The sequence below is a fragment of the Pseudorca crassidens genome, chromosome 14 (assembly GCF_039906515.1).
Source record: "Pseudorca crassidens isolate mPseCra1 chromosome 14, mPseCra1.hap1, whole genome shotgun sequence".
NCBI lineage: Eukaryota > Metazoa > Chordata > Mammalia > Artiodactyla > Delphinidae > Pseudorca > Pseudorca crassidens.
In genome coordinates this window covers 29,335,477-29,361,571 of record NC_090309.1, presented here as the reverse complement: position 1 = coordinate 29,361,571, position 26,095 = coordinate 29,335,477, and the positions used below count along the sequence as shown (strand labels likewise).

The window sequence follows — 26,095 nt, the reverse complement described above, 5'->3', positions numbered from 1 at the left end:
CAAAAATTAATTACAAAGAACAAATATTAAAAGTAACAAGGGAAAAACAACAAATAACATGTAAGGGAATCCCCATAAGGTTAACAGCTGATCTTTCAGCAGAAACTCTGCAAGCCAGAAGGGAGTGGCAGGACATATTTAAAGTAATGAAGGAGAAAAACATACAAAGATTACTCTACCCAACTAGGATCTCATTCAGATTTGATGGAGAAATTAAAAGCTTTACAGAGAAGCAAAAGCTAAGAGTATTCAGCACCACCAAACCAGCTTTACAACAAATGCTAAAGGAACTTCTCTAGGCAGGAAACACAAGAGAAGGAAAAGACCTACAATAGCAAACCCAAAACAGTTAAAAAAATGGTAATAGGAATATACATATTGATAATTACCTTAAATGTAAATGGATTAAATGCTCCCACCAAAAGACATAGACTGGCTGAATGGATACAAAAACAAGACCCATATATATGCTGTCTACAAGAGACCCACTTCATACCTAGGGACACATACAGACTGAAAGGGAGGGGATGGAAAAAGATATTCTATGCAAATGGAAATCAAAAGAAAGCTGGAGTAGCAATTCTCGTATCAGACAAAATAGACTTTAAAACAAAGACTATTACAAGAGACAAAGAAGGACACTACATAATGATCAAGGTATCAATCCAAGAAGAAGATATAACAATTGTAAATATTTATTCACCCAACATAGGAGCACCTCAATACATAAGGCAAATGCTAACAGCCATAAAAGGGGAAATTGACAGTAGCACAATAATAGTAGGGGACTTTAACACCCCACTTTAACCAATGGACAGATCATCCAAAATGAACATAAAGGAACACAAACTTTAAATGATACATTAAACAAGAACAAGATAGACTTGATATTTATAGGACACTCCATCCAAAAACAACAGAATACACTTTCTTGTCAAGTGCTTATGGAACATTCTCCAGGATAGATCACATCTTGGGTCACAAATCAAGCCTTGGTAAATTTAAGAAAATTGAAATCATATCAAGTATCTTTTCCAACCACAACGCTATGAGACTAGATATCAATTACAGGAAAAAATCTGTAAGAAATACAAAAACATGGAGGCTAAACAACACACTACTTAGTAACCAAGAGATCACTGAAGATATCAAAGAGGAAATTAAAAAATACCTAGAAACAAATGACAATGAAAACACGACGACCCAAAACCGATGGGATGCAGCAAAAGCAGTTCTAAGAGGGAAGTTTAGAGCTATACAAGCCTACCTTAAGAAACAAGAAACATCTCAAATAAACAACCTAACCTTACATGTAAAGCAATTAGAGAATGAAGAACAAAAAAACCCCAGAGTTAGCAGAGGGAAAGAAATCATTAAGATCAGATGAGAAATAAATGAAAAAGAAATGAAGGAAACAATAGCAAAGATCAATAATACTAAAAACTGGTTCTTTGAGAAGATAAACAAATTTGATAAACCATTAGCCAGACTCATCAAGAAAGGGAGAAGACTCAAATCAATAGAATTAGAAATGAAAAAGGAGAAGTAACAACTGACACTGCAGAAATACAAAGGATCATGAGACATTACTACAAGCAACTATATGCCAATAAAATGGACAACCTGGAAGAAATGGACAAATTCTTAGAAATGCACAACCTGCCGAGACTGAACCAGGAAGAAATAGAAAATATGAACAACCAATCACAAGCACTGAAATTAAAACTATGATTAAAAATTTCCACCAAACAAAAGTCCAGGACCAGATGGCTTCACAGGCGAATTCCATCAAACATTTGGAGAAGAGCTAACACCTATCCTTCTCAAACTCTTCCAAAATATAGCAGAGGGAGGAACACTTCCAAACTCATTCTACGAGGCCACCATCACTCTGATACCAAAACCAGGCAAAGATGTCACAAAGAAAGAAAACTATATGCCAATATCACTGATGAACATAGATGCAAAAATCCTCAACAAAATACTAGCAAACAGAATCCTACAGCACATTAAAAGGATCATACCCCATGATCAAGTGGGGTTTATCCCAGGAATGCAAGGATTCTTCAATATATGCAAATCAATCAACATGATACACCATATTAACAAATTGAAGGACAAAAACCATATGATCATCTCAAAAGATGCAGAGAAAGTTTTTGACAAAATTCAACACCCATTTATGATAAAAACCCTCCAGAATGTAGGCAGAGAGGGGACTTTCCTCAACATAATAAAGGCCATATATGACAAACCCACAGCCAACATCATCTTCAATGCTGAAAAACTGAAACCATTTCCACTAAGATCAGGAACAAGACACGGTTGCCCACTCTCACCCCTATTATTCAACATAGTGTTGGAAGTTTTAGCCACAGCAATCAGAGAAGAAAAAGAAATAAAAGTAATCCAAATTGGAAAAGAAGAAGTAAAGCTCACTGTTTGCAGATGACATGGCACTATACATAGAGAATCCTAAAGATGCTAGCAGAAAACTACTAGAGCTAATCAATGAATTTGGTAAAGTAGCAGGATACAAAATTAATGCACAGAAATCTTTTGCATTCCTATACCCTAATGATGAAAAATCTGAAAGTGAAATTAAGAAAACACTCCCATTTACCATTGCAACAAAAAGAATAAAATATCTAGGAATAAACCTACCTAAGGAGACAAAAGACCTGTATGCAGAAATTTATAAGACATTAATGAAAGAAATTAAACATGATACAAACAGATGGAGAGATATACCATGTTCTTGGATTGGAAGAATCAACATTGTGAAAATGACTCTACTACCCAAAGCAATGTACAGATTCAATGCAATCCCTGTCAAACTACCACTGGCATTTTTCACAGAACTAGAACAAAAAATTTCACAATTTGTATGGAAACGCAAAAGACCCCGAATAGCCAAAGCAATCTTGAGAAAGAAAAACAGAGCTGGAGGTATCAGGTTCCCTGACTTCAGACTATACTACAAAGCAATGGTAATCAAGACAGTATGGTACTGGCACAAAAACAGAAATATAGATCAATGGAACAGGGTAGAAAAGCACAGAGATAAACCCACACACATATGGTCACCTTATCTTTGATAAAGGAGGCAAGAATATACAGTGGAGAAAACACAGCCTCTTCAATAAGTGGTGCTGGAAAAACTGGACAGCTATATGTAAAACAATGAATTTAGAACATTCCCTAACACCATACACAAAAATAAACTCAAAATGGATTAAAGACCTAAATGTAAGGCCAGACACCGTCAAACTCTTAGAGGAAAACATCGGCAGAACACTCTATGACATAAATCAGAGCAAGTTCCATTTTGACCCACCTCCTAGAGTAATGAAAATAAAAAGAAAAATAAACAAATGGGACCTAATTAAACTTAAAAGCTTCTGCACAGCAAAGGAAACCATAAACAGGAGGAAAAGACAACACTCAGAATGGGAGAAAATATTTGCAAATGAAGCAACGGACAAAGGATTAATCTCCAAAACATACAAGCAACTCATGCAGCTCAATAACAAAAAAAACAAACAACCCAATGCAAAAATGGGCAGAAGACCTAAATAGACATTTCTCTAAAGAAGATATACAGATTGCCAACAAACACATGAAAGAATCCTCAACATCATTAATCATTAGAGAAAGGCAAATCAAAACCACAATGAGATATCATCTCACACCAGTTAGAATGGCCATCAACAAAAAGTCTACAAACAATTAATGCTGGAGAGGGTGTGAAGAAAAGGGAACCCTCTTGCACTGTTGGTGGGAATGTAAACTGATACAGCCACTATGGAGAACAGTATGGAGGTTCCTTAAAAAACTACAAATACAACTACCATATGACCCAGCAATCCCACTACTGGGCATATACCCTGAGAAAACCATAATTCAAAGAGAGTCATGTACCACAATGTTCACTGCAGCTCTGTTTACAAGAGCCAGGACATGGAAGCAACCTAAGTGTCCATCAACAGATGAATGGATAAAGAAGATGTGGCATATATATACAATTGAATATTACTCAGCCATAAAAAGGAACGAAACTGAGTTATTTGTGGTGAGGTGGATGGACCTCGAGACTGTCATACAGAGTGAAGTAAGTCAGAAAGAGAAAAACAAATACCATATGCTAACACATATATATGGAATCTAAAAAAAGAAGAAAAAAAGGTCCAAAGAATCTAGGGGCAAGACGGGAAGAAAATTGCAGACCTACTAGAGAGTGGACTTGAGGATACGGGGAAGGGGAAGGGGAAGCTGGGACAAAGTGAGAGAGTGGCATGGACATATATACACTACCAAACGTAAAATAGATAGCTAGTGAGAAGCAGCCGCATAGCACAGGGAGATCAGCTCGGTGCTTTGTGACCACCTAGAGGGGTGGGATAGGGAGGATGGGAGGGAGGGAGATGCAAGAGGGAAGCGATATGGGGACATATGTATATATATAACTGATTCACTTTGTTATAAAGCAGAAACAACACACCACTGTAAAGCAATTATACTCTAATAAAGATGTTAAAAAAAAAAAGTAGTGTGTTGTTTAGCCTCCATGTGTTTGTATTTTTTACAGATTTTTTCCTGTAATTGATACCTAGTCTCATAGCGTTGTGGTCAGAAAAGATACTTGATATGATTTCAATTTTCTTAAATTTACCAAGGCTTGATTTGTGACCCAAGATATGATCTGTCCTGGAGAATGTTCCATGGGCACTTGAGAAGAATGTGTATTCCGTTGTTTTTGGATGGAATGTCCTATAAATATCAATTAAGTCCATCTTGTTTAATGTATCATTTAAAGCTTGTTTTTCCTTATTTATTTTCATTTTGGATGATCAGTCCATTGGTGAAAGTGGGGTGTTAAAGTCCCCTACTATGATTGTGTTACTGTCCGTTTCCCCTTTTATGGCTGTTAGTGTTTGCCTTATGTATTGAGGTGCTCCTATGTTGGGTGAATAGATATTTACAATTGTTATATCTTCTTCTTGGATTGATCCCTTGATCATTATGTAGTATCCTTCTTTGTGTCTTGTAATAGTCTTTATTTTAAAGTCTATTTTGTCTGATATGAGACTTGCTACTCCAGCTTTCTTTTGATTTCCATTTGCATGGAATATCTTTTTCCATCCCCTCCCTTTCAGTCTGTATGTGTCCCTAGGTATGAAGTGGGTCTCTTGTAGACAGCATATATATGGGTCTTGTTTTTGTATCCATTCAGCCAGTCTATGTCTTTTGGTGGGAACATTTAATCCATTTACATTTAAGGTAATTATCAATATGTATGTTCCTATTACCATTTTTTTAACTGTTTTGGGTTTGCTATTGTAGGTCTTTTCCTTCTCTTGTGTTTCCTGCCTAGAGAAGTTCCTTTAGCACTTGTTGTAAAGCTGGTTTGGTGGTGCTGAATACTCTTAGCTTTTGCTTCTCTGTAAAGCTTTTAATTTCTCCATCAAATCTGAATGAGATCCTAGCTGGGTGGAGTAATCTTTGTATGTTTTTCTCCTTCATTACTTTAAATATGTCCTGCCACTCCCTTCTGGCTTGCAGAGTTTCTGCTGAAAGATCAGCTGTTAACCTTATGGGGATTCCCTTACATGTTATTTGTTGTTTTTCCCTTGTTACTTTTAATATTTGTTCTTTGTAATTAATTTTTGATGGTTTGATTAATATGTGGCTTGGCATGTTTTTCCTTGGATTTATCCTGTATGGGACTCTCTGTGCTTCCTGGACTTGATTAACTATTTCCTTTCCCATATTGGTGAAGTTTTCAACTATAATCTCTTCAAATATTTTCTCTGTCCCTTTCTTTTGCTCTTCTTCTTCTGGGACCCCTATAATTCGAATGTTGGTGTGTTTATTGTTGTCCCAGAGTTCTCTGAGACTGTCCTCAATTCTTTTCATTCTTTTTTCTTTATTATGCTCTGCAGTAGTTATTTCCACTATTTTATCTTCCAGGTCACTTATCCGTTCTTGTGCCTCAGTTATTCTGCTATTGATCCCTTCTAGAGAATTTTTAATTTCATTTATTGTGTTGTTCATCATTGTTTGTTTCATCTTTTCATGTTTAGTTCTTCTAGGTCCTTGTTAAATGTTTCTTGTATTTTCTCCATTCTATTTCCAAGATTTTCGATCATCTTTACTATCATAATTCTGAATTCTGTTTCAGTGAGACTGCCTATTTTCTCTTCATTTGTTACGTCTGGTGGGTTTTTACCTTGCTCCTTCATCTGCTGTGTGTTTCTTTGTCTTCTCATTTTGCTTGACTTACTGTGTTTGGGGTCTCCTTTTCGCAGGCTGCAGGTTCGTTGTTCTCGTTTTTGGTGTCTGTCCCCAGTGGCTAAGGTTGGTTCAGTGGGTTATGTAGGGTTCCTGGTGGAGGGGACTAGTGCCTGTGTTCTGGTGGATGAGGCTGGATCTTGTCTCTCTGGTGGGCAGGTCCACGTCTGGTGGTATGTTTTGGGGTGTCTGTGGCCTTATTATGATTTTAGGTAGCCTCTCTGCTAATGGGTGGGAATGTGTTCCTGTCTTGCTAGTTGTTTGGCATAGGGTGTCCAGCACTGTAGCTTGCTGGTCGTTGAGTGGAGCTGGGTCTTGGTGTTGAGATGGAGATCTCTGAGAGATTTTTGCCATTTGATATTACGTGGAGCTGGGAGGTCTCTTATGGACCAGTGTCCTGAGCTTGGCTCTCCCACCTCAGAGGCACAACCCTGACGTCTGGCTGGAGCACCAAGAGCCTGTCATCCACACGGTGCAGAATAAAAGTGAGAAAAGAAAGAAAGAAAGAAAGAAGGAAAGAAAGAAGATAAAATAAAATTAAAAAGTCATTAAAATAAAAAATAATTATTAAGAAAAAAATTTTTTAAGTAAAAAAAAAAAAACGGACAGAACCCTAGGACAATTGGTAAAAGCAAAGCAATACAGACAAAACCACACAGAGAAGCATACACATACACACTCACTAAAAGAGAAAAAGGGAAAAAAAAATATATATCGTTGCTCCCAAAGTCCACCTCCTCAATTTGGGATGATTGGTTGCCTCTTCAGGTATCCCACAGATGCAGGGTACATCTAGTTGATTGTGGAGATTTAGTCCGCTGCTCCTGAGGCTGCTGGGAGAAATTTCCTTTTCTCTTCTTTGTTCGCACAGCTCCTGGGGTTCAGCTTTGGATTTGGACTCTCCTCTGTGTGTAGGTGGCCTGAGGGCGTCTGTTCTTCGCTCTGACAGGACGGGGTTAAAGGAGCCGCTAATTCGGGAGCTCTGGCTCAGTCAGGCCGCGGGGAGGGAGGGGTATGGAGTGCAGGGTGAGCCTGCAGAGGCCTCGAGCCTGCAGCCGCAGAGGCCCGGCATGACGTTGCAACAGCCTGAGGCATGCCATGTGTTCTCCCAGGGAAGTTGTCCCTGGATCACGGGACCCTGGCAGTGGCGGTCCGCACAGGCTCCCGGGAGGGGAGGTGTGGATAGTGATCTGTGCTTGCACACAGGCTGCTTGGTCGCGGCAGTGACCGCCTTAGCGTTTCACGCCCGTCTCTGGGGTCCACGCTCAGAGCCGCGGCTCACGCCTGTCTCTGGAGCTCCTTTAAACAGCGCTCTGAATCCCCTCTCCTCGCGCGCCAGGAAACAAACCGGCAAGAGAAAGTCTCTTGTCTCTTCGGCAGCTCCAGACTTTTCCCGGACTCCCTCCCGGCTAGCCGTGGCGCACTAACCCCTTCAGGCTGTGTTCACGCAGCCAACCCCAGTCCTCTCCCTGGAATCCGACCTCTGAAGCCCGAGCCCGTCCCGGCGGGTGAGCAGACAATCCTCTCAGGCTGGTGAGTGCTGGTCGGCACGGATCCTCTACCAGGAATCCCTCCACTTTGCCCTCCGCACCCCGGTGGCTGTGCTCTCCTCCATGGCTCTGAAGCTTCCACCTCTGCCACCCGCAGTCTCCGCCCGCGAAGGGGCTTCTAGTGTGTGGAAACCTTTCCTCCTTCACAGCTCCCTCCCACTGGTGCAGGTCCTGTCCCTATTCTTTTGTCTCTGTTTTTTCTCTTTTCTTTTGCCCTACCCAGGTACGTGGGGAGTTTCTTGCCTTTTGGGAAGTCTGAGGTCTTCTGCCAGCGTTCAGTAGGTGTTCTGTAGGAGTTGTTCCACGTGTAGATGTATCTCTGATGTATTTGTGGGGAGGAAGGTGATCTCCGCATCTTACTCTTCTGCCATCTTTAAGCTCCTCTCCTTGTGTCCTTTTGAATTATGGTTTTCTAAGGGTATATGCCCAGTAGTATGTATATAGTAGTTGTGGGATTGCTGGGTCATATGGCACTTCTATTTTTAGTTTTTTAAGGAAACTCCATAGTGTTCTCCATAGTGGCTGTATCAATTTACATTCCCACCAACAGTGCAAGAGGGTTCCCTTTTCTCCACACCCTCTCCAGCATTTATTGTTTGTAGATCATTTGATGATGGCCATTCTGACCAGTGTGAGGTCAGAATGTAGTTTTGATTTTCATTTCTCTAATAATTAGTGATGTTGAGCATCCTTTCATGTGCCCCTTGGCCATCTGTATATCCTCCTTGGAGAAATGTCTACTTAGGTCTTCTGCCCATTTTTTGATTGGGTTGTTTGTTTTTTTAATATTGAGCTCCATGAGCTGTTTGTATATTTTGGAGATTAATCCGTTGTCTGTTGCTTCATTTGCAAATATTTTCTCCCATTCTGAGGGTTGTCTTTTCGTCTTGTTTATGGTTTCCTTTGCTGTGCAAAAGTTTTTAAGTTTAATTAGGTCCCATTTGTTTCTTTTTCTTTTTCTTTTCATTACTCTAGGAGGTGGGTCAAAAAAGATCTCACTGTGGTTTATATCAAAGAGTGTTTTTCCTCTATTTTTCTCTAAGAGTTTTATAGTGTCTGGTCTTACATTTAGGTCTTTAATCCATTTTGAGTTTATTTTTGTGTATGGTGTTAGATGGTGTTCTAATTTCATTCTTTTACATGTAGCTGTCCAGTTTCCTCCCACCACAGGAGCTCAGGCCCGACCCCTGGCCCATGAACCAAGATCCTGCAAGCCTTGGGGGAGGGGGGTGGCAAAAAAGAAAAAAAAGAGAAAAGAAAAAACGAGCAGAACAATAACAAAAAGTAAAAATAAAATAAGGTTAGAAAACTAACAGATTTGTCAAAAAAACACATAAAAATATAGATGAAACAACAACTGGAAGGTAAAACAGAGCCACAAAAGCAAAAAAGAAGGAAAAATAAAGGCCAGAAAAGGCCTTGGCTGTGGGTGGGAGAGACTTGGGTGGGTGGGTGGTTTAGGTGGGGAGCGGGGTCTAGGCTTAGGACCCTTGTGGTCACCAAAGGCCCTGGGGGTTGGCGGTGGGGCTTAGTCTTAGTGTGGGCAGAGGGGCCCTAGAATGCCTCCAGCCTCTGAGGGCAGATGGTCAGGCCAGGACCTCAGCACACTCCCTGGGGGCTGAGTGGGTGAGGGAAATGTTCCCCCCCCCCCATCCTCTGGTCCTGGAGGGTTCTTCCCCTGTTTGCCTCTACTCTTCTTCCCCCCCTCACTCCCACGCCCCTAGGACCCATGTGGCTGGAGGGGGCCTCGGAGGGCTGAGGACCAGGCCTGGGACCCCAGCAGGCTTTCCGGGGCCTCCATGGGCAGGGAAATGCTAGCTGCAGTTCCCCTGATCCTCTGATTCCAGAGGGTCCCTCCCCATCCACCTCTCCTCTTCTTCCCCCCCCCAACCATGACCCTAGGACCCACACGGCCGGAGGGGGCCCTGGAAGGCAGAGGACCAGGCCCGGGAGCCCAGCAGGCTTCCCAGGGCCTGCATGGGCGGGGGAAACAGCTGCGTTCCCTCCCTGATCCTCCAATCCCCAAGGATCCCGCCTGGTGCAGGAACCCCTCCCCTAGCCACCCCTCAGGGGCACTGGTCCCATCTGGCCTCCTCTTCTCCTCCCCCCTCGCTCCCAACCCCCCATATCCTACCTGGTCATTCGGGGTTCCTCCCAACCCCTTGGGTGTCGAGGTCCCCCACCAGCATCTCCTAGGTGCCCTAGTTGTGGGGAGACGGGAACTTTGCATCCTCCTACTTCGCCATCTTGACTCAGCCAGAGTTAGTGTTTAAATACTTCTTTTCCATGCTGATAAAACAGTAAAGATATCAAAAATAATTCCCGAAGAGGACATAATGTATGAAATAAATATTATTAAGTTGAATCTAAAGGCCATATAAATTGTTTTTGAAAAGCTGGTGCATGGGAAGGTGTGGAGGAATTAAAATATGTTAAATCTCTCATAATATGGAGATGTAATAATAATAATATCTACTATTTATTGTATTATAAAGCAATAGACTAAGTGCTTTATATTTAGCTGCCTTATTCTACCCACTATGAACACTGAGATTGTCTGAGTTGCTCATCATTACATCTCCAGAGCCTAGCCCATTTCCTGGTTCATGTTAGGCACTTAACAAATATTTGTGCAATGTTGAGTAAACAAGTCTATAAAGTAATCGACCTTTAAACATGTCATTTGACCTGGCCAAGTTTTCACAGTAAGAGATAGAGCCGGGATTCCAACCAGGTCTGTTTGCCTCCAAAATTCAGTCACATTGTTTTCCCCAAAGTATAATGTTTTGGTTTTAATACTGATAGAAAAATAAAAGTTCACACTTTTACAATTTTATTTCAAAAGTAACTATTGGTAGACTAAAAACAGAATCTGTAACGTCCAAATCAATAGGGGAAAAAATGGAACAAAGAAAAATAAATAAACAAAACAAAACCACAAAGAAGACCAGAAGTAGAAAACCTAATAGAAAAATGGCAAAGAGCATGAGTAATCAACTCACAGAAGAAATAAAAATAAATTTCATCATTTTCTTCATTTTCCAAAAAATGTCATCATTTTCTTATGTAACCACATGCCATTATTACACCTAAAAAATAACAATAAATCATTGACATCATCTAATACCAAGTATATTGAAATGTCCTCAGTTATTTAAAATATATATTTTACATTGGTTTGCTTGAATCAGAATCCAAACAAGATCCATATTTTTAATTGAGTTGTCATGTCTGCAGAAAGTCTCACATTCTGGATTTTCCTGCTTTGTTAATTTATTCTTCAATTTTATTTGTCTTTTTAACATTGAGTTGTAAGTATGGTTAATTTTTTTTAAGTTTCTATTTAGAAATAATTTCAGACCTTTAAAAATTGCAAAAATAGTGTTAAGAACCATATACCTTTAACCCAGCTTTCCCAAATGTTAATGGTTTACTACGTTTGCTTTATTCATTCTATTTTTGTTCTGAAACTTTTGAGACTAAGTTATATATAAAGGGCCCTTTACCTCTAAATACTTTAGTATATTTCCAAAAAGAAGGACATTCTCTTACATAACAATAGTTCAATGGTCAAAATCAGGAAATGATACAATATCAGTAACTAACCTACAGATCTTATTCAAATTTCACTAATTTTTCTTCTAAAGGCCTTTATCAGGTTTAAGCTTTTAAATTTATTTTAACATATTTCTTACCTTTCAGGCATTTGTACCCTTAAAAAAAATGTTACTGCCAATTGCTATTGCAGTAGTTCCCAAACTTGTTTGCACATTAGAATCACCTGGAGAGCTTTTAAAAATTTCTAGAGAAAATTCTTGAGAAAAAAACAACAAAGCTGAAGTCATTATGCTCCCTGATTTCAAACTATATCACAAAGCTATCATCATTGAAACAGTATAGTATTGGCATAAAAACAGACTCACAGATAAATGGAACAGAACAGAGAGCCCAGGTATAAACCCATAAATTTGGTTAATTAATTTATGACAAACGGGCCAAAAATACACAACAGGGAAAGGACAATCTCTTCAATAACTGGTGTTGGGAAAGTTGGACAGCCACATGCAAAAGAGTGAAACTTAACCACTATCTTACACCATACACAAAAAATGAAATTAAAATGGATTAAAGACTTGAATGTAAGACTTGAAACCATAAGATCTCTAAAAGAAAACATAAGCTGTATGGTCCTTGACATTGGTCTTGGCAATGATTGTTTAAATCTGACACCAAAAGCAAAGGCAACAAAAGCAAAAATAAACAAGTGAGATGGTATCAAACAAAAAAGCTTCTGGGGCTTCCCTGGTGGCGCAGTGGTTGAGAGTCCGCCTGCTGATGCAGGGGACGCGGGTTCGTGCCCCAGTCTGGGAAGATCCCACATGCCGCAGAGCAGCTGGGCCCGTGAGCCATGGCTGCTGAGCCTGCGCGTCCAGAGCCTGTGCTCCGCAACGGGAGAGGCCACAACAGTGAGAGACCCGCATACCTCAAAAAACAAAGCTTCTGCCCAGCAAAGGAAACCATCAACAAAACAAAAACACAAACCCACTGAACAAGAGAAATAATTGCAAATCATATATCTGATAAGGGGCTAAAACAAACTATCACACAACTCAGAAGCAAAAAACCAAACAATCCAATTAAAAAATGGACAGAAGATCTGAATAGACATTTTTCCAAAGAAGACATACAGGTGGACAACAGACACATGAAAAGATGCTCAACATCACTAATCATCAGGGAAATGCAAATCAAAACCACAATGAGATATCACTTCATACCTGTTAGAATTGCTATTATCAAAAAGATAAGAAACACGTGTTGGTGATGATGTGGAGAAAAGGGAACACTTGTGCACCGTTGGTGGGAATACCAATTGGTGCAGCCACTACAGAAAACAGTATAGAGGTTCCTCAAAAAAATTAAAAATAGAACTACCATAAGATCCAGCAATGCCACTTCTGGGTATTTATCCAATGAAAACAAAAATACTAACTTGAAAAGATATATGCACCCCTGTGTTCATTGCAGCATTATTTACAATAGTCAAGATATGGAAACAATCTAAGTGTCCAAGGATGGATTCAAAAATTGTGGCATATATATACAGTGGAATATCATTCAGCTGTAAAAAAAAGAATGAAATCTTGCCATTTTCAACAACATGGACGGACCTCAAGGGCATTATACTAAGTGAAATTAGTCAGACAAAGACAAATACAATATGATCTCTTTTATATCTGGACTCTAATAACAAAACAAAACAAAACCAAAAACCAAGCTGAGAGATACAGAGAACAGATTGGTGGTTGCAAGAGGCTGGGGGTGGAGGTGGGAGAAATGGGTGAACTGGGTTTGTTTGTTTTTTTAGGTTAAATAAATTGAATAAAAAATTCCCAAATCCAGGCCTGTGGGACAGAAGCATCAGTGTTTTGAAGTTCCCCAGTGACTCCAATGTGTAGACAAATCTGGAAACCACTGTGCTACTGTTAAAGGAATTCTATGGGTTGTGTTGCCCCTGAAATATTATTCACAAATTACTGAAATATTACTTGAAATAAGACTGACAGTGGGAGGAGGTGTATGGCAGATAATCATCTTTCTCAGAAAAGAAAAATTTTCCAGTCTCTCTCCCAGTCAAGGCAAACCACACTCTCTTCGGGTGCTATTTCCAAATGGTTCCTCCTACAAGCAGCTAGGTTTAGAAGAGGCTAGGTTTGACTTTTAGCCATCCCTTCATTGTTCCCTCCTTTCTTCAAAGCCTGGCACAAGGTAGAAATTCAATAAATGCCCAATGAATGGATGGATGGGATTGTGCTTTCACCAACCTATTTTCTGAGGCCTGAGAGCAGGGAAAAGCTATTAAAATTTATTTAAAGAGTAGGCCATTGGGGCAGTACAGGAGAGTTTAGCTTTGGAGCAATCAAATTTAAAATCTGTATCTTCCATCCTTAATAGATAAGTGAAAAGCAGGAAAGCCTCAAATGATATACAGCTATACATAGTCCTACTTGTGTTAAAACATCAAAAGCCTCCTCACCTCTCCTGAGACCCACCCCTCCACAATCCAGCACAATGCCCTGGCTGTTAAATGTTTTGACCATCACCACTGGGTAAGAATTCAGCTATGCATCATTAGTGGGAAACAAAAATGCCTACACCCATGAGTGATGAAAATCTTGGCAAACTGGAGGACAGTCTCCTTTCCAAGAGGCACTATTGCTTACCTCAATCAGAACCCAGTTTGCCAGACATTCCTATTACTCAAAAGAAGCTGGAGATTCTGATACTATGTAAAATCTTCCACTTTAGAAATGTCACCTCAAATTTTAAAAGAAAAAAGAAAGCCCTATTGGCCAAACAAAACACAATTGTAGACTTAATCCAGCACCACTTTAATGTCTACCACTGTTGCAGGGAGAACTCTTAAAAAGGATTGTCATAGTGTTACCGAGTCCAAGCACATGTTGCTTGCTGCACAAAAGGCCAATGAATTGAGAGTAGAGGTGTTAGAGCAAGGAATAGCAACTTTATTCAGAAAGCCAGCAGAGGGCGCTTTCCTGGTGGCGCAGTGGTTAAGAATCCACCTGCCAATGCAGGGGACACTGGTTCAAGCCCTGGTCCAGGAAGATTCCCCCACGCTGCAGAGCAACTAAGCCCGTGCTCCACAACTACTGAGCCTGTGCTCTAGAGCTGCGAGCCACAACAATTGAACCTGCATGCCACAACTACTGAAGGCTGCATTCTGTAATTACTGAAGCCCACATGCCTAGAGCCCATGCTCCGCAACAAGAGAAGCCACCGCAATGAGAAGCCCATGCATCTCAACGAAGAGTAGCCCCCACTCGCCACAACAAGAGAAAGCCCACCACGTGCAGCAATGAAGACCCAACACGGCCAAAAATAATAAATAAAAATAAACTTAAAAGAAAAAAGGCAGCAGACTGAGAAGATGGTGGACTAGTGTCCTAAAGAACCATCTTACCAGAGTTAGAATTCAGGTTTCATTTATACTAAAAGGGGTGGGGGGTGTGGCTGGTTGTTGCAAACTTCTTGGTGCTGGAATCCTTTGTCCTTGTGGGTGTCCAGTAGGTCTGGTCTAAATGTTTCTATAAACTTCCAACAAGACAAATGTTATTCTCTGTTCTGCAGCTTTTTATTTCTATGTGAATAAGAGTGATATACCTTTAAAGGTCAGAGTCTTGAGAATGGGCAATCCTGTATATTTCAGGCTACAGGCAACATTCTTTTACAAAAGGTGCAGAGCCAGCATGACAAAAGCACAGGCAACAAACAGAGGACAAAAGTCAGAGCTAAAGGAAGAATCAATATGGAGTTAGGTTTGTTTTTCTCTGTTACAGTAGGTATTGGAGAACCAACACATCAGAAGAGAAAAGGGTAAAAGTAATTTTAATGTAAGTAATACATTGTAAGTAATTACAATGTATTACTTACAATGTAATACAATGTAAGTAATACATTAAAATTAAATTAATGTAATACATTAATTTAATTTTAATGTAAGTAATACATTAAAAGTAATTTTAATTTAATGGTAAAAGTAAATTCTACAATTTTCTGGTTTCCAATTCAAACAACTTAGAGATTGTTCCCTTAACTTTCTTGAATTCATTCTTGGTCTCTTTTCTCTAACACTGAAAATCTTGGCTCCTAACATCAGTTAGCATAATCACTTGTTTTCTTTGTCATATTTTACATAAAATAGTTTCAAAATAATACTATGCTATGTTAACAAATAATCTACTAAATTTTGCAGTTTCATTTTTTCTTAGAATATGTTCCACAGTGATGTACAGTCTGGGCTGTACATTTTACAAAAAGCTTGTGGTAAAGGCACCTAAGTGGAAAGTGAAAAGCTTCCCTCAAATTGTTCTGGTGTTTATAATGACAGCCCAAAGAACAAGGGAGCAAAACGCATTTTGCTAGGAGCCTTGAAAGGCAATTTTGCTGTCTGTCCCCAGGACAGGAACAGCACTGTGAGGACTTGGGCTGCGCTATGGAGGTTGCTTGCTGCCCTTGCTAATCTCTTAAGAGACTCCTTTTTTAAGGAGATCTGGGGCTGTCTACCAACTTTCCCATCTTCCCTCTCTCCTTGAAAAAAGCTGGAAATGTGCGTTTTCTGAAGCACAGGCCTGGACGTACAGACTTAGATGATCATTTGCGAAAACTCGAATGTGGGAGTAGATGGAATTGCCTACTAGGAAGAGCGTAGCATGAGTGGGTGCAGGATCCCTGGGAACACAGACCGTTAGGGACAGAAGGAGTGAGAAATCTCAGAGGCAGGGGAATCAGTGCGATCACAGAGCCAAGTAGGGAAAAGAGGTTCTTACATCTGATGGAGGGGAGACTTGTGTTCTCCCAAAGGTCGCTCCCGGGGGCGGTGAGTTTCCCTAGCCCAGTAGGGTCCCCAGTCCCTAAACTGGCACGTGCCACGTGCAGGGATGCCCAGCAAGGAGCAAGATGGCCTGACCTGGAGGAAGTCACTTATGCAAGAAAGTTGGGTCTGGACTTCGGAGGAGAATGCATCCCAGCGGGGTACTGAACTGACTAGCAGGGTAAAGGACGAGGCCCGCGCTCAGCACTGGGCTAGGATTTCCGGTGGGGGCCGCGCCTCCCGCCCTTCCGGTTTAGTGCTTTCGCGCTCTGTCGGAGTTTGCAGACAACTCCACTTCCACTGCCAACTGCAAAAGAAAGTAGGGGCGGCCGGTCTCTGCCCGAAGCCTTAGGTTCCCGCCCGCACCGGGCGGGGCCTCCTCCTCCTCCCACCGCGGCCCCTCCCACCGAGGCCGCCCCGGTCACTTCCGGGTCTTGGGACGCGGCTCAAGATTGCCGAGGTAGGAGGTATGGAGGGCTGCGTCGGCGAGGTGGGAGGCCTGGGGCGCGCTTTGTGCGTGCTGACCGGGGCTTCCCGTGGCTTCGGACGGACGCTGGCCCATCTCTTGGCCCCGCTGCTGTCGCCTGGCTCCGTGCTGGTCCTAAGCGCCCGCAGTGACGAGGCGCTGCGGCAGCTGGAGGCCGAGCTGGGCGCCGAGTGGCCCGGCCTGCGCCTCGTGCGGGTGACCGCCGACCTGAGCGCCGAGGCCGGCTTGCAGCAGCTGCTCGGTGCCCTGCGCGAGCTCCCCAGGCCCGAAGGCCTGCAGCGAGTGCTGCTCATCAACAATGCCGGTAAGACGCCCGCCGGCGTGTGAGCGCTTGGCATACTGCTTAGCGTCCAGTTCTGTTTTCCCTCCCTTTCACCACCCCCGCCTCTTAGAGCTTTAAAGGTGACTCCCAGAAGTCTGAAAAGACGCCTGAAAGCCCTAGTTTCAGCGGGGTGTGGAGGAAGACCTGGTGATGTCTGGGGCTCGTTCTCTCCCCCTTCTTCCCCCCCTCACCTTTCAACGCCAAGAACTTTTCTGATCGTCTTGCTCAGCGCTCTCTGGCGGAGGCGTGAGTTAGGGCATGGGGTCTCCCAGCAGAAGTAAATTCCCCCACTTCTCCAAATGGCCCCCAGAGTTCCCCCGAACCCCAGCCCCAGAGAAGGGCGTGCGCTTTCTCACTTTGAAGCTTCAGGTGAGTGGGTTCCCCAGGTATTCGTGTCTGCAGAGCTGGGAAGAGGGAGGTGTCTTCAGAAGCACTAGGGAGACTCCTCCTTTAGGTCTGGATGGGAAGGAGGTGTCTGGAAGAGTTTGAAGAGGGCTGGGAGAAGAGAAAACCCCGCCTGCCCTGAGTGATTCCTAAGGTCTGTTTTTTCAGGCAGTCTTGGAGATGTGTCCAAACGCTTCGTAGACCTGGCTGACCCAGCTGAAGTGAACAACTACTGGGCTCTGAACCTGACCTCCATGCTCTGTCTGACTTCCAGCATTCTGAAGGCCTTCCCGGACAGTCCTGGGCTCAGTAGGACTGTGGTTAATATCTCGTCCGTCTGTGCCCTGCAGCCCTTCAAGGGCTGGGCACCGTACTGTGCGGGGAAGGCTGCCCGTAACATGATGTTCCAGGTTCTGGCCGCAGAGGAACCTAGTGTGAGGGTGCTGAGCTATGCCCCAGGTAGGTGAAGCATTACTGCCATCCCTGTCCCCAGAACCGGCTGGTTACCCTTTGGAGACTGGGCAAGGAGCCTTCTCTGTCTCCTCCAGGAAAGGACCCATAGAATATTTTGTCCTTGAATCATGACCCATCACTCCTTAAGGGAAATATAGGCTGCAAGAAAGTTAGTGCTGGCAGGGGTAGGGAGCTGTAGTTATCAGGTATGGATTGAGAGTGGGCAGCTGCCTGAACTTGGGGGTGGGGCCAGAAAGTCTGAGATGTTAAAGTTTGAGAGATGATTAGGATTTGAATTCCAGGCCTGTACCTCATTTCTTCGTGTGAAACGGGGAAGATGCTACCTGTCTCACAGGGCAGTTTGTAGGACTGAATGAGGTAAAACATGTAAAAGTGATCCCAAACTGTGAAGGGCTATCTAATTGTTAGCATTTGTAATTGTTAGATAGGACTTATCACACTGTATTATCTTTATATCTGTATATACTTCTCTACTTCTCTCTCTGCATAGGAAAGCCTTGAAAGCAGGCATTATGCACTATTCATCTTTATATCCCCAGCACCTAGTAAAGCACCCCACTGAGCCAGTCCGCAGTGAATGTTAGCTGAATGAAGAGCAGACAGACATTGTTGAATGCTGACCATCCCATGCTGAACTGTGCTGGAACACTGGGGAATGCTGAGATAAATAAGATAGAGCCCCGTCCTCATGAAAGTTAAAGGGTAGGGGGTCTTGTGGTACTTGGTCTGGTTTCTCATCATCCTACCATGATGCCACTGTACACCTTTGTTAAGAGTGAGGCTTCTGTTTTCAGCTTGAGGTTGCTGGAATTAGAAGGTGGTGACATAGCTGTTGCATGATGTCTGAGCAACTTAGATAGAGATCCAGTAGTCTATTCCCCTTGGAACCCTAGCGGCAAAGAGGTAGATTAACCCGACCAAAGTCCAGATGCAGCATAGCCAGGATCAAACCTTGCCTCCAAGGCCATGATCAATGCAGTTTCTACTTCCTTATGCTCTCTAGTACCCAATCCTCCTTCTGTCCCTCCCTAACGTAATACAGTTATTCTTGCAGCTAATATTCAACTCAGCACCCACCCTGAGCTCAGCCTAGGACTCACTCAGTCAACAGAGAGCAAATGGAAACCATAGTCAGGAGCAGAGCAAACTCTAGAGTGCCATGTGACTGGGTTACATTTCAGGGGGCTGCCCTGGACATCGTGAGGAAGTTGACAAACCCACAACTAATATACTCAATGGTGAAAAGCTAAAAGCTTTTCCTCTAAGATCAGGAACAAGACAAGGAAGCCATTCTTCCCACTTCTATTCAACATAGTATTGGAAGTCCCAGTCAGAGCAATTAGACAAGAAAAATAAAAGGCATCCAAATTGGGAAGGAAGAGGTAAAACTGTCTCTATTTGCAGATGACATATTATATATAGGAAACCCTAGAGACTTCACCAAAAAATTGTTAGAACTAATAAACAAATTCAGTAAAGTTGCAGGATACAAAACAATGTAAAAAATCAGTTGCATTTCTATACACTAATAATGAAGTATCAGAAAGAAAAATTAATAGTCCCGTTTACAGTTGCATCAAACAGAATAAAATACCTGGGAATAAATTTAACCAAGGAGGTAAAAGACCTGTAAACTGAAAACTATAAGACATTGATGAAAGAATTTGAAGAAGGTACAAAATGGAAAGATGCCATGCTCATGGATTGGAAGAATTAATATTTTTAAAATGTCCATACTATCCCACCCAATCTACAGATTTAATGCAATCCCTATCAAATTTCCAATGGCATTTTTCACAGAAATAGAACAAACAATTCTAAAATTTGTATGGAACCTCATGAGCCAAAGCAATCTTGAGAAAGAAGAACAAAGTTCTCCAGCATCACTCGCCTTGATTTCAAACTATATTACAAAGCTACAGTAATCAAAACATTACGGTATTGGCATAAAAAACAGACACAGTTTACCAGTGAAACTATCTAGTCCTGGTGTCTTGGAGAAGATAATTTGGGGTTGAAATATTAGCTTCATAAACTTGGATGTGCAAATCTCTTCTCAGAGATTTGGGAAGTTCTCAACTATTATTTCTTTAAGCTTTCTGTTCCTTTTTTCTCTCTGGGACTCCATAATACAGAGATTGTTTCTTTTAATGGTAATCCTTAGTTCATGTAGTCTTTCTTCACTCTTTTACATTCTTTTTCCTTTTTGCTCCTCTGACTAGATAATTTCAAATGCCCTGTTTTCTAGTTCACTAATTTTTCCTGCTTGGTTGAGTCTGCTGTTGAACTCTATCAAATTCTTCAGTTCAGTCATTGTATTCTTCAACTCTAGATTTTGGTTTGTTTTTGTTTGTTTTTTTCCAAATGGTTTCTGTTTCTTTGTTGAACTTCTCTTTTTGTTCATGCATTGTTTTCCTAATTTCATTTAGGTGTCTGTGTTTTCTTAGAGTTCACAGAATTTCTTTAAGAGGATTATTCTGAATTCTTTGTCAGGCAGTTCATACATCTCATTTCTTTAGGGTCCGTCATCAGAGTTGTATTACTTCCCTTCAGTGGTGCCATGTTTCCTTGATTATTCATGATCTTGTGGCCTTGTGTTGGTATTTGTACATTTGAGGAAGTAGACACCTCTTCCAGTCTTTATAGACTGAGTTCAGTAGGCAGAGCCCTTCACCAGTCAACTCTTTTAGTGATTCTGGGTGGGCCATCTGGTGATGTCTGTGGCAGTTTTGCCACTAGAGTCCTAAGGCAGCCTGTTGCTGGGGTGGGTACAAAGCCTGGGTCCACAGTAGTCATCCTGGCACTAGACCAACTGGGAGTCTGGTTTGAGAGTGCCCACCTAAAGCCTAGGTTCACAGACACTGTGACCTACAGGAGCCATGTAGGGCCACGGGAGTTGGCTAGTGCTGGGGTGTGCCAGAAGCCTGGGTTCATGGGAGCCTGGCGCCATGGGAACCACTTGAGGCCATGGGAGCCAGCTGGTGCTGGAGTGGATCAGGGGCCTGGCTTCTCAGGGGCCCTCTAGGAGCCTGGAGTTCCAGGAGCTGCCTGGGGCTTTGGGAAGTGCCTGGGGCTGCTGGGACCACTGGAGCTGGGTGTCAGGATGAGCTAGAGGCCTGGGTTCATAGGCAGGGCCTATCTCTGGAGGCAGGCCCTGGGCCACCTAGGGCCATGGGAGTTGGCCTGGTGCTGGAGTCAGGCTGACTCGGGAGCCCCCAAGGAAGTTGGGTGCTCACTTCAGTCTTCTTCTCCCATGGGGATGGTGTCTCTCTCTGCACTTGGCTGCTGGGGCTTGGGGAAGGGGTGATAGGGTAGTGTGAATCTGTAGATTTGGTGGTCTAGAGGGACCATGTTTAGTGGACAGTGAAATTTGAGTCTGGAGCTCAGTGGTGACAGTGTGGAGCCTTGGTGATCCTGACCATGTGTCAGCCAAGATGAGGCGTTGCCTCTGGCCACACCTGACTCCACCCAACTCCACACATACATCATGGGCCCCTGCCTCATCTTCTTCTCTTCATCCCCTAGGTCCCCTGGACACAGACATGCAGCAGTTAGCCCGGGAGACCTCTGTGGACCCAGACTTGCGAAAAAGGCTGCAGGATCTGAAGACAAAAGGGGAACTTGTGGATTGCAGGATATCAGCCCAGAAACTTCTGAATTTGCTGCAAAAGGACAAGTTCAAGTCTGGAGCCCATGTCGATTTCTACGATGAATAAGCCCACGTCCTTGGTTCTTAGGACTTTCTTTCCCCTCTCAGGCATGCCCAGGAGTCCTGTGCCTCCCCACATCCTGCCACAGTGGCACTGCCAACACTGCCTTACGCAGATAAGCACTCATGCTTACTGTCCTGCCCTCGGATCCAGCCAGCTGTGAGGGTGCCAGGGGGCTGGAGTTCCCAGTTCTCAGGAGTCTGTATTGACCACCTTGAGTTAGGAGTAGGCTTAGGAGAGACAAGTTATGGCTGCTGGTGTTCTCTCTCCCCAGGAATAGAATTTTAGGGATGGGAAAAACAGGACAAGAAGCTAAAACACTGAAAAAAGGAGGATGGTTCTGCCCATGGCAGGAGGGAAGAGTCCATGGGGAAGAGGGGATGAGCTAGGGCCAAATAGGAGGGCCTGTGTCGATTCACAGATGGCCTGGAGGGAAGGGAGGACAGCGCAAGTCTCAGCCCACAGGGAAGCTCCTTGCTCAGGGTAGCAGGACCTTCAGGTGAACTCTGTATCCTAACTCTAATGCTTCCTCCCTCCAGAACCTACCATGTATCCACCAGATGGGGGAAAGGGCCCCGAGAGTTTATGTACATGTTAAAGGCAGATACAAATAAAACATGGATTGTCCTTTATTTTTTATTTTGTTTTATTTTATTTTTTGGATTGTCCTTTATTAATGCCTGCTTTCGATTCTGGTACAGGTCCCATGACTAAGTCCCTGGTTTGCTGGACCCAAGGGGTGTTCCTGAAGCAGTTAATCCAAACTTGGGGTGCTGCCCTTATGTCCTGCAGCGTTGTCTTGGGGCTATCTGCCTTTTCTCACTGAGCTCCACTCAGTAGTAAGCCCAAGTTCAAACAAAGTTGGCCTAGGTGACTTGCCCAGACACCTGTTCCTCCTTTATGCTTTTGCCTATTCTTACCCCAGTCTTTATTACCCTTTCCTCACCCTTCACCTGTTTAAAGAGTATCCAGCATTCAGGGCTTGACTCGCAGCTACCCCAGCCCTTGGGGAAGGGTACTTTCCCTGGCTCGCTTGGATTCCCAGCTCTGCCCTTTATCCACATGGCAATGCTCTGAGTGGATCCCAGCTCTTAAGGGGGCCTTTCGTGGGCCCTCCTGGTAACGTCCATCTGGCCCACGGTCCTGGTCCTCAGTGGGGTGGACTTAGGACCAACATGCCTTTGGGGGAGGTGGACAAGATTCTAAGAGGGAGAAGCCCTGAGAAACCAGGGGTGCGACCAAACCCATCCTTCTGTGGATCAGTAGATGTGGGCCAGGCTGGGAGCTCTGCAGTGGTGGTGGTCTACAGCCAGCCAGCCCATTGTCCCTGTTCCTTATTTGGAAAGAGAGACCATGGTCCTTGCCAGCCGTCTCAGGACTCAGCCCTGCATCAGATAGCAGGACAGAACTCTCTGTTCCTCCTCACGCACGGCAGAGGGCGCACCGAGGCCGTGCCTCCTGGAGAACCAGTGGCAGGGCCTATCTCTGGAGGCAAGCCCTGGGCCAAAGCTGGCAGTGCCCTGCTAGGTTCCCTGGGAGAGAGTGAGCAACTCATGCTCTTTCTTCGTCCAGCAGAGCCTTTGCCCTCAGTGGAGTCAAAATCACTGTTCTCAGATCCCCGCTTTGCCACCCAGGGCAAGTTGTTCCCCTTGCTTCAGTTTCCTTGTCTGAAAAAAGTGGATTATATTGGTGCCTCCCTCAAAGGGGCATTGTGAGTATTAAATGACCTCATGTTTGTAAATGTTTAGCACAGTGCTGGCATTGCAGTAAGTGCCCATAAATGCTAGTTTATTTCTTTTTAATATCAAGATCCAGATCGTCCTGGAGCCCCATTTGTATAGCCTCATCTCCACATGGCCCAGATGCCCTCCCCCTTGCTGACCTGTGGCAAGAACTCTCACTGCGCCGCCTCTAATCCGGGCCTCAGTGGGACTGGGGTTCAGTGTGGACAGCTGGTCCTGGATTCACCAGACCCTCAGGAAAACGCTTGAGCCTTGGAGTCGAACCCTTAGCCCCACTTCGCTCTGTGTCGGAGATACTGTGGGTCTTGGGCAGGGCCTTATCTTTGGGCTTCGGTTTCCGTAGAACAGATGAGCTCTAAGATTCTTTGCTACAAACCTTTCTCTAAGTGTGGTCAGGCTGCATCTGCTGGCATCAGATTTGCCACTGCAGGTGGGGCTGTGCAGCCTGGGCTACCCCCTCTATCTGGTGGGTGTGGGACAGATTTCCTCACCTGGCCCTTGCTCCCATGGGAGTGTAAGGGCGCTATAAGTAAGCACAACCCTACGTGATGTCCCGTGGGGTTGACTCCCTCTCCAGAGGGCTGGTTGGCCAGGACTTCGGAGGAGGTAAGGCCGGGACTTCATGAGGAGTACCACATGTCCCCACAAGGTGGCGAGGCCCTCCCACACCTGACATAGCCTCTCTGAGCTCAGAGATTTAAGAGCCTTGGAAAAGACCCTGGACCTGTCTCTCTTCTGGACTCTCAGGGGCCCCCAGGGAACTGGGGAGGCAGAAAGAGCTGGGATCACTCTCCCCGGCAGGCTTCCCAGGCCTCCTAAGTGATCCATGGGCTCTGGCCCAGATCTTGCTCCTTAGCCTGGACTCAGCCTCCCCAGGTCCTGCACCACTGGGGCAGGGAGACTTTCTTGCCAGCCTCCAGGGACAAGCCACGAGTGTTCTCAGAGTGCACAGCCTGGCCTCGGCCACCACACACAGGAGTGCACGCGAACACACACACAATACATGCCTGCACGTGCCCAGAGCTCAGCTGCTTGCCGTTCAGGGCTTTGGATTAGCCGAAAGACAAACAAGGTTTCTTTGTCTGTGGCGTGAACGAGCTGGTAGTTTTTCTGTTTTGTGTTTAATATCCCTGAGCTGGAGGCCAGCAGCTGGCCTGTGGGAGCAGGAGAGTGAGGGGAATATTCCAGGCCCACCCCAGGGAGCTCCAGCACCTCTGTCTGTGAGCATGACCAGCTGGGACTGGGCTGGTCAGAAGCTCCCTCCCCACCCCCAATTCCTGTCCTTTGTCCCCTGAATAAAATGCAGGCTGGTGCTTGAGTTCACTGTTAGCTGAGGCTGGAGGTGCAGAGTTGCTCCTACCTCACCACTCAGGAAAACCCCGTGGGGCGGTGCTCCACCCTGCTCTCTCCGTGTCTCACCTCAGAGCTGGGCTCTGGGCTACTGCCTTCCGGCCTCCCCTCCCCCAGTCTCTCCCCACAGAACAGAGCCCCCTGTGCTGATGTGTGTGCAGTAATTCCCACTCACAGTGCCCAGCCATGCGCCCTCACCACTGGGGTCCTATGTGGTGACAGGAAGGTGGGCGAAGGGCACTGCCAGTGGCCGGGGTGGGGCCCCCAGAGCAACTGACAGTGATCTGGGGTAGAGGAGCGAAGGGGTGTGGACCTGAAGCCACTAGGCAGCTTGCAGGGACGTTAGCTGAGGATTCACTCTGAGCCTCTGGGACCAGCATGGGGAGGGTCAAAGCGTGGCTGGAGAGAGGAGGGAATGAGCCGTCCGTGCTCCCCTGCCCCGATCCCAAGGTCTTCTGCCTGCAGTGCTGGGAGATGGGGCTAATGCTGGACGTTCTCTGGGACTTTTGAAGTAAAGCCCACCTCCCCAGCCCCACCCAAATTATTGTTACTCACAGAAAGACTCCCCTAGCACCCCCTTTGTCTCCCATTTCACCCATCCCGTCAGCCCTAACTGTCCTTAGTGTGAGCTGGGAGAGCCCTGACCTTTGATTTTCAGGAAGGGGTCAGGAAAAGAAAGGAAGGGAGATGGAAGTTTCCTTTTTCCTTTGGGGGATCCACCTCTCAGGCCCACCCCCAGCTGACTCCACGGGCTCAGATGATTCCTCAGCTGACTGACCTGCAAGCTGTCTAGTGGTCTCTTAGCCCAAGGCCCATGTCCCCCAACCCCACCCCCAGGGCAAGGGAAGAGAGGGGCCTAGCTCCCACTTTCCAGGCCCGGTGCCTCCTCTTGGGGCCACAGGAGTCTGTCTGGCCCATACTCTGGTTCAGGTCTTGGTCCAGCTGCTGCAGAGGTCTTTCCTGCCAGGCCCTGCCCTTCCAAGGCCCAGCTTGACCCTGGGGATCCAAGGTCTCAGGCTCAACGGGCTGTGTGTATCCCACAGACCTTACCCAGACTTAATCCACTGGGACCTTGTTGAGTGTTTGATGAAAAATGAATGAGAGAGTGAACAAGTCAGTGCTCTAGTGGCCCACTGCCAGGTGTATAGTAAAGCATTTGAAAGGGCTTGGGTGTGATGACCGGTGCCTGGGAGTCAGGTCCCTGCAGACAAGCCCCCACCCAGCCCAGGCATCCCATGCGGGGGTTCAAGCCCCCCTTGGATTGCCCCTTGGAATCCCTAAAGGAAAGCCCGCATGTATGTATTGTGGACAAAGGTAAGACTGGCCTGTGTCAGAATCACCCAGCGAGTTAAAAAAAATCGCTCTCCCATTGTTTCTCCTTTACCGCAGACTC

General features: G+C 44.7%; 1 protein-coding gene across 1 annotated transcript; it reads left to right on the top strand.

The window, feature by feature from the left end:
- The first annotated feature begins 16,534 nt into the window (after positions 1-16,534).
- SPR (sepiapterin reductase) lies at positions 16,535-22,242 on the top strand. Its single transcript, XM_067704726.1, has 3 exons — positions 16,535-17,024; positions 17,595-17,885; positions 21,426-22,242. Exons 1-3 carry the CDS (start codon positions 16,703-16,705, stop codon positions 21,614-21,616), a joined length of 804 nt encoding a protein of 267 aa, XP_067560827.1. The 5' UTR covers positions 16,535-16,702; the 3' UTR covers positions 21,617-22,242.
- The last annotated feature ends 3,853 nt before the right edge of the window (positions 22,243-26,095 follow it).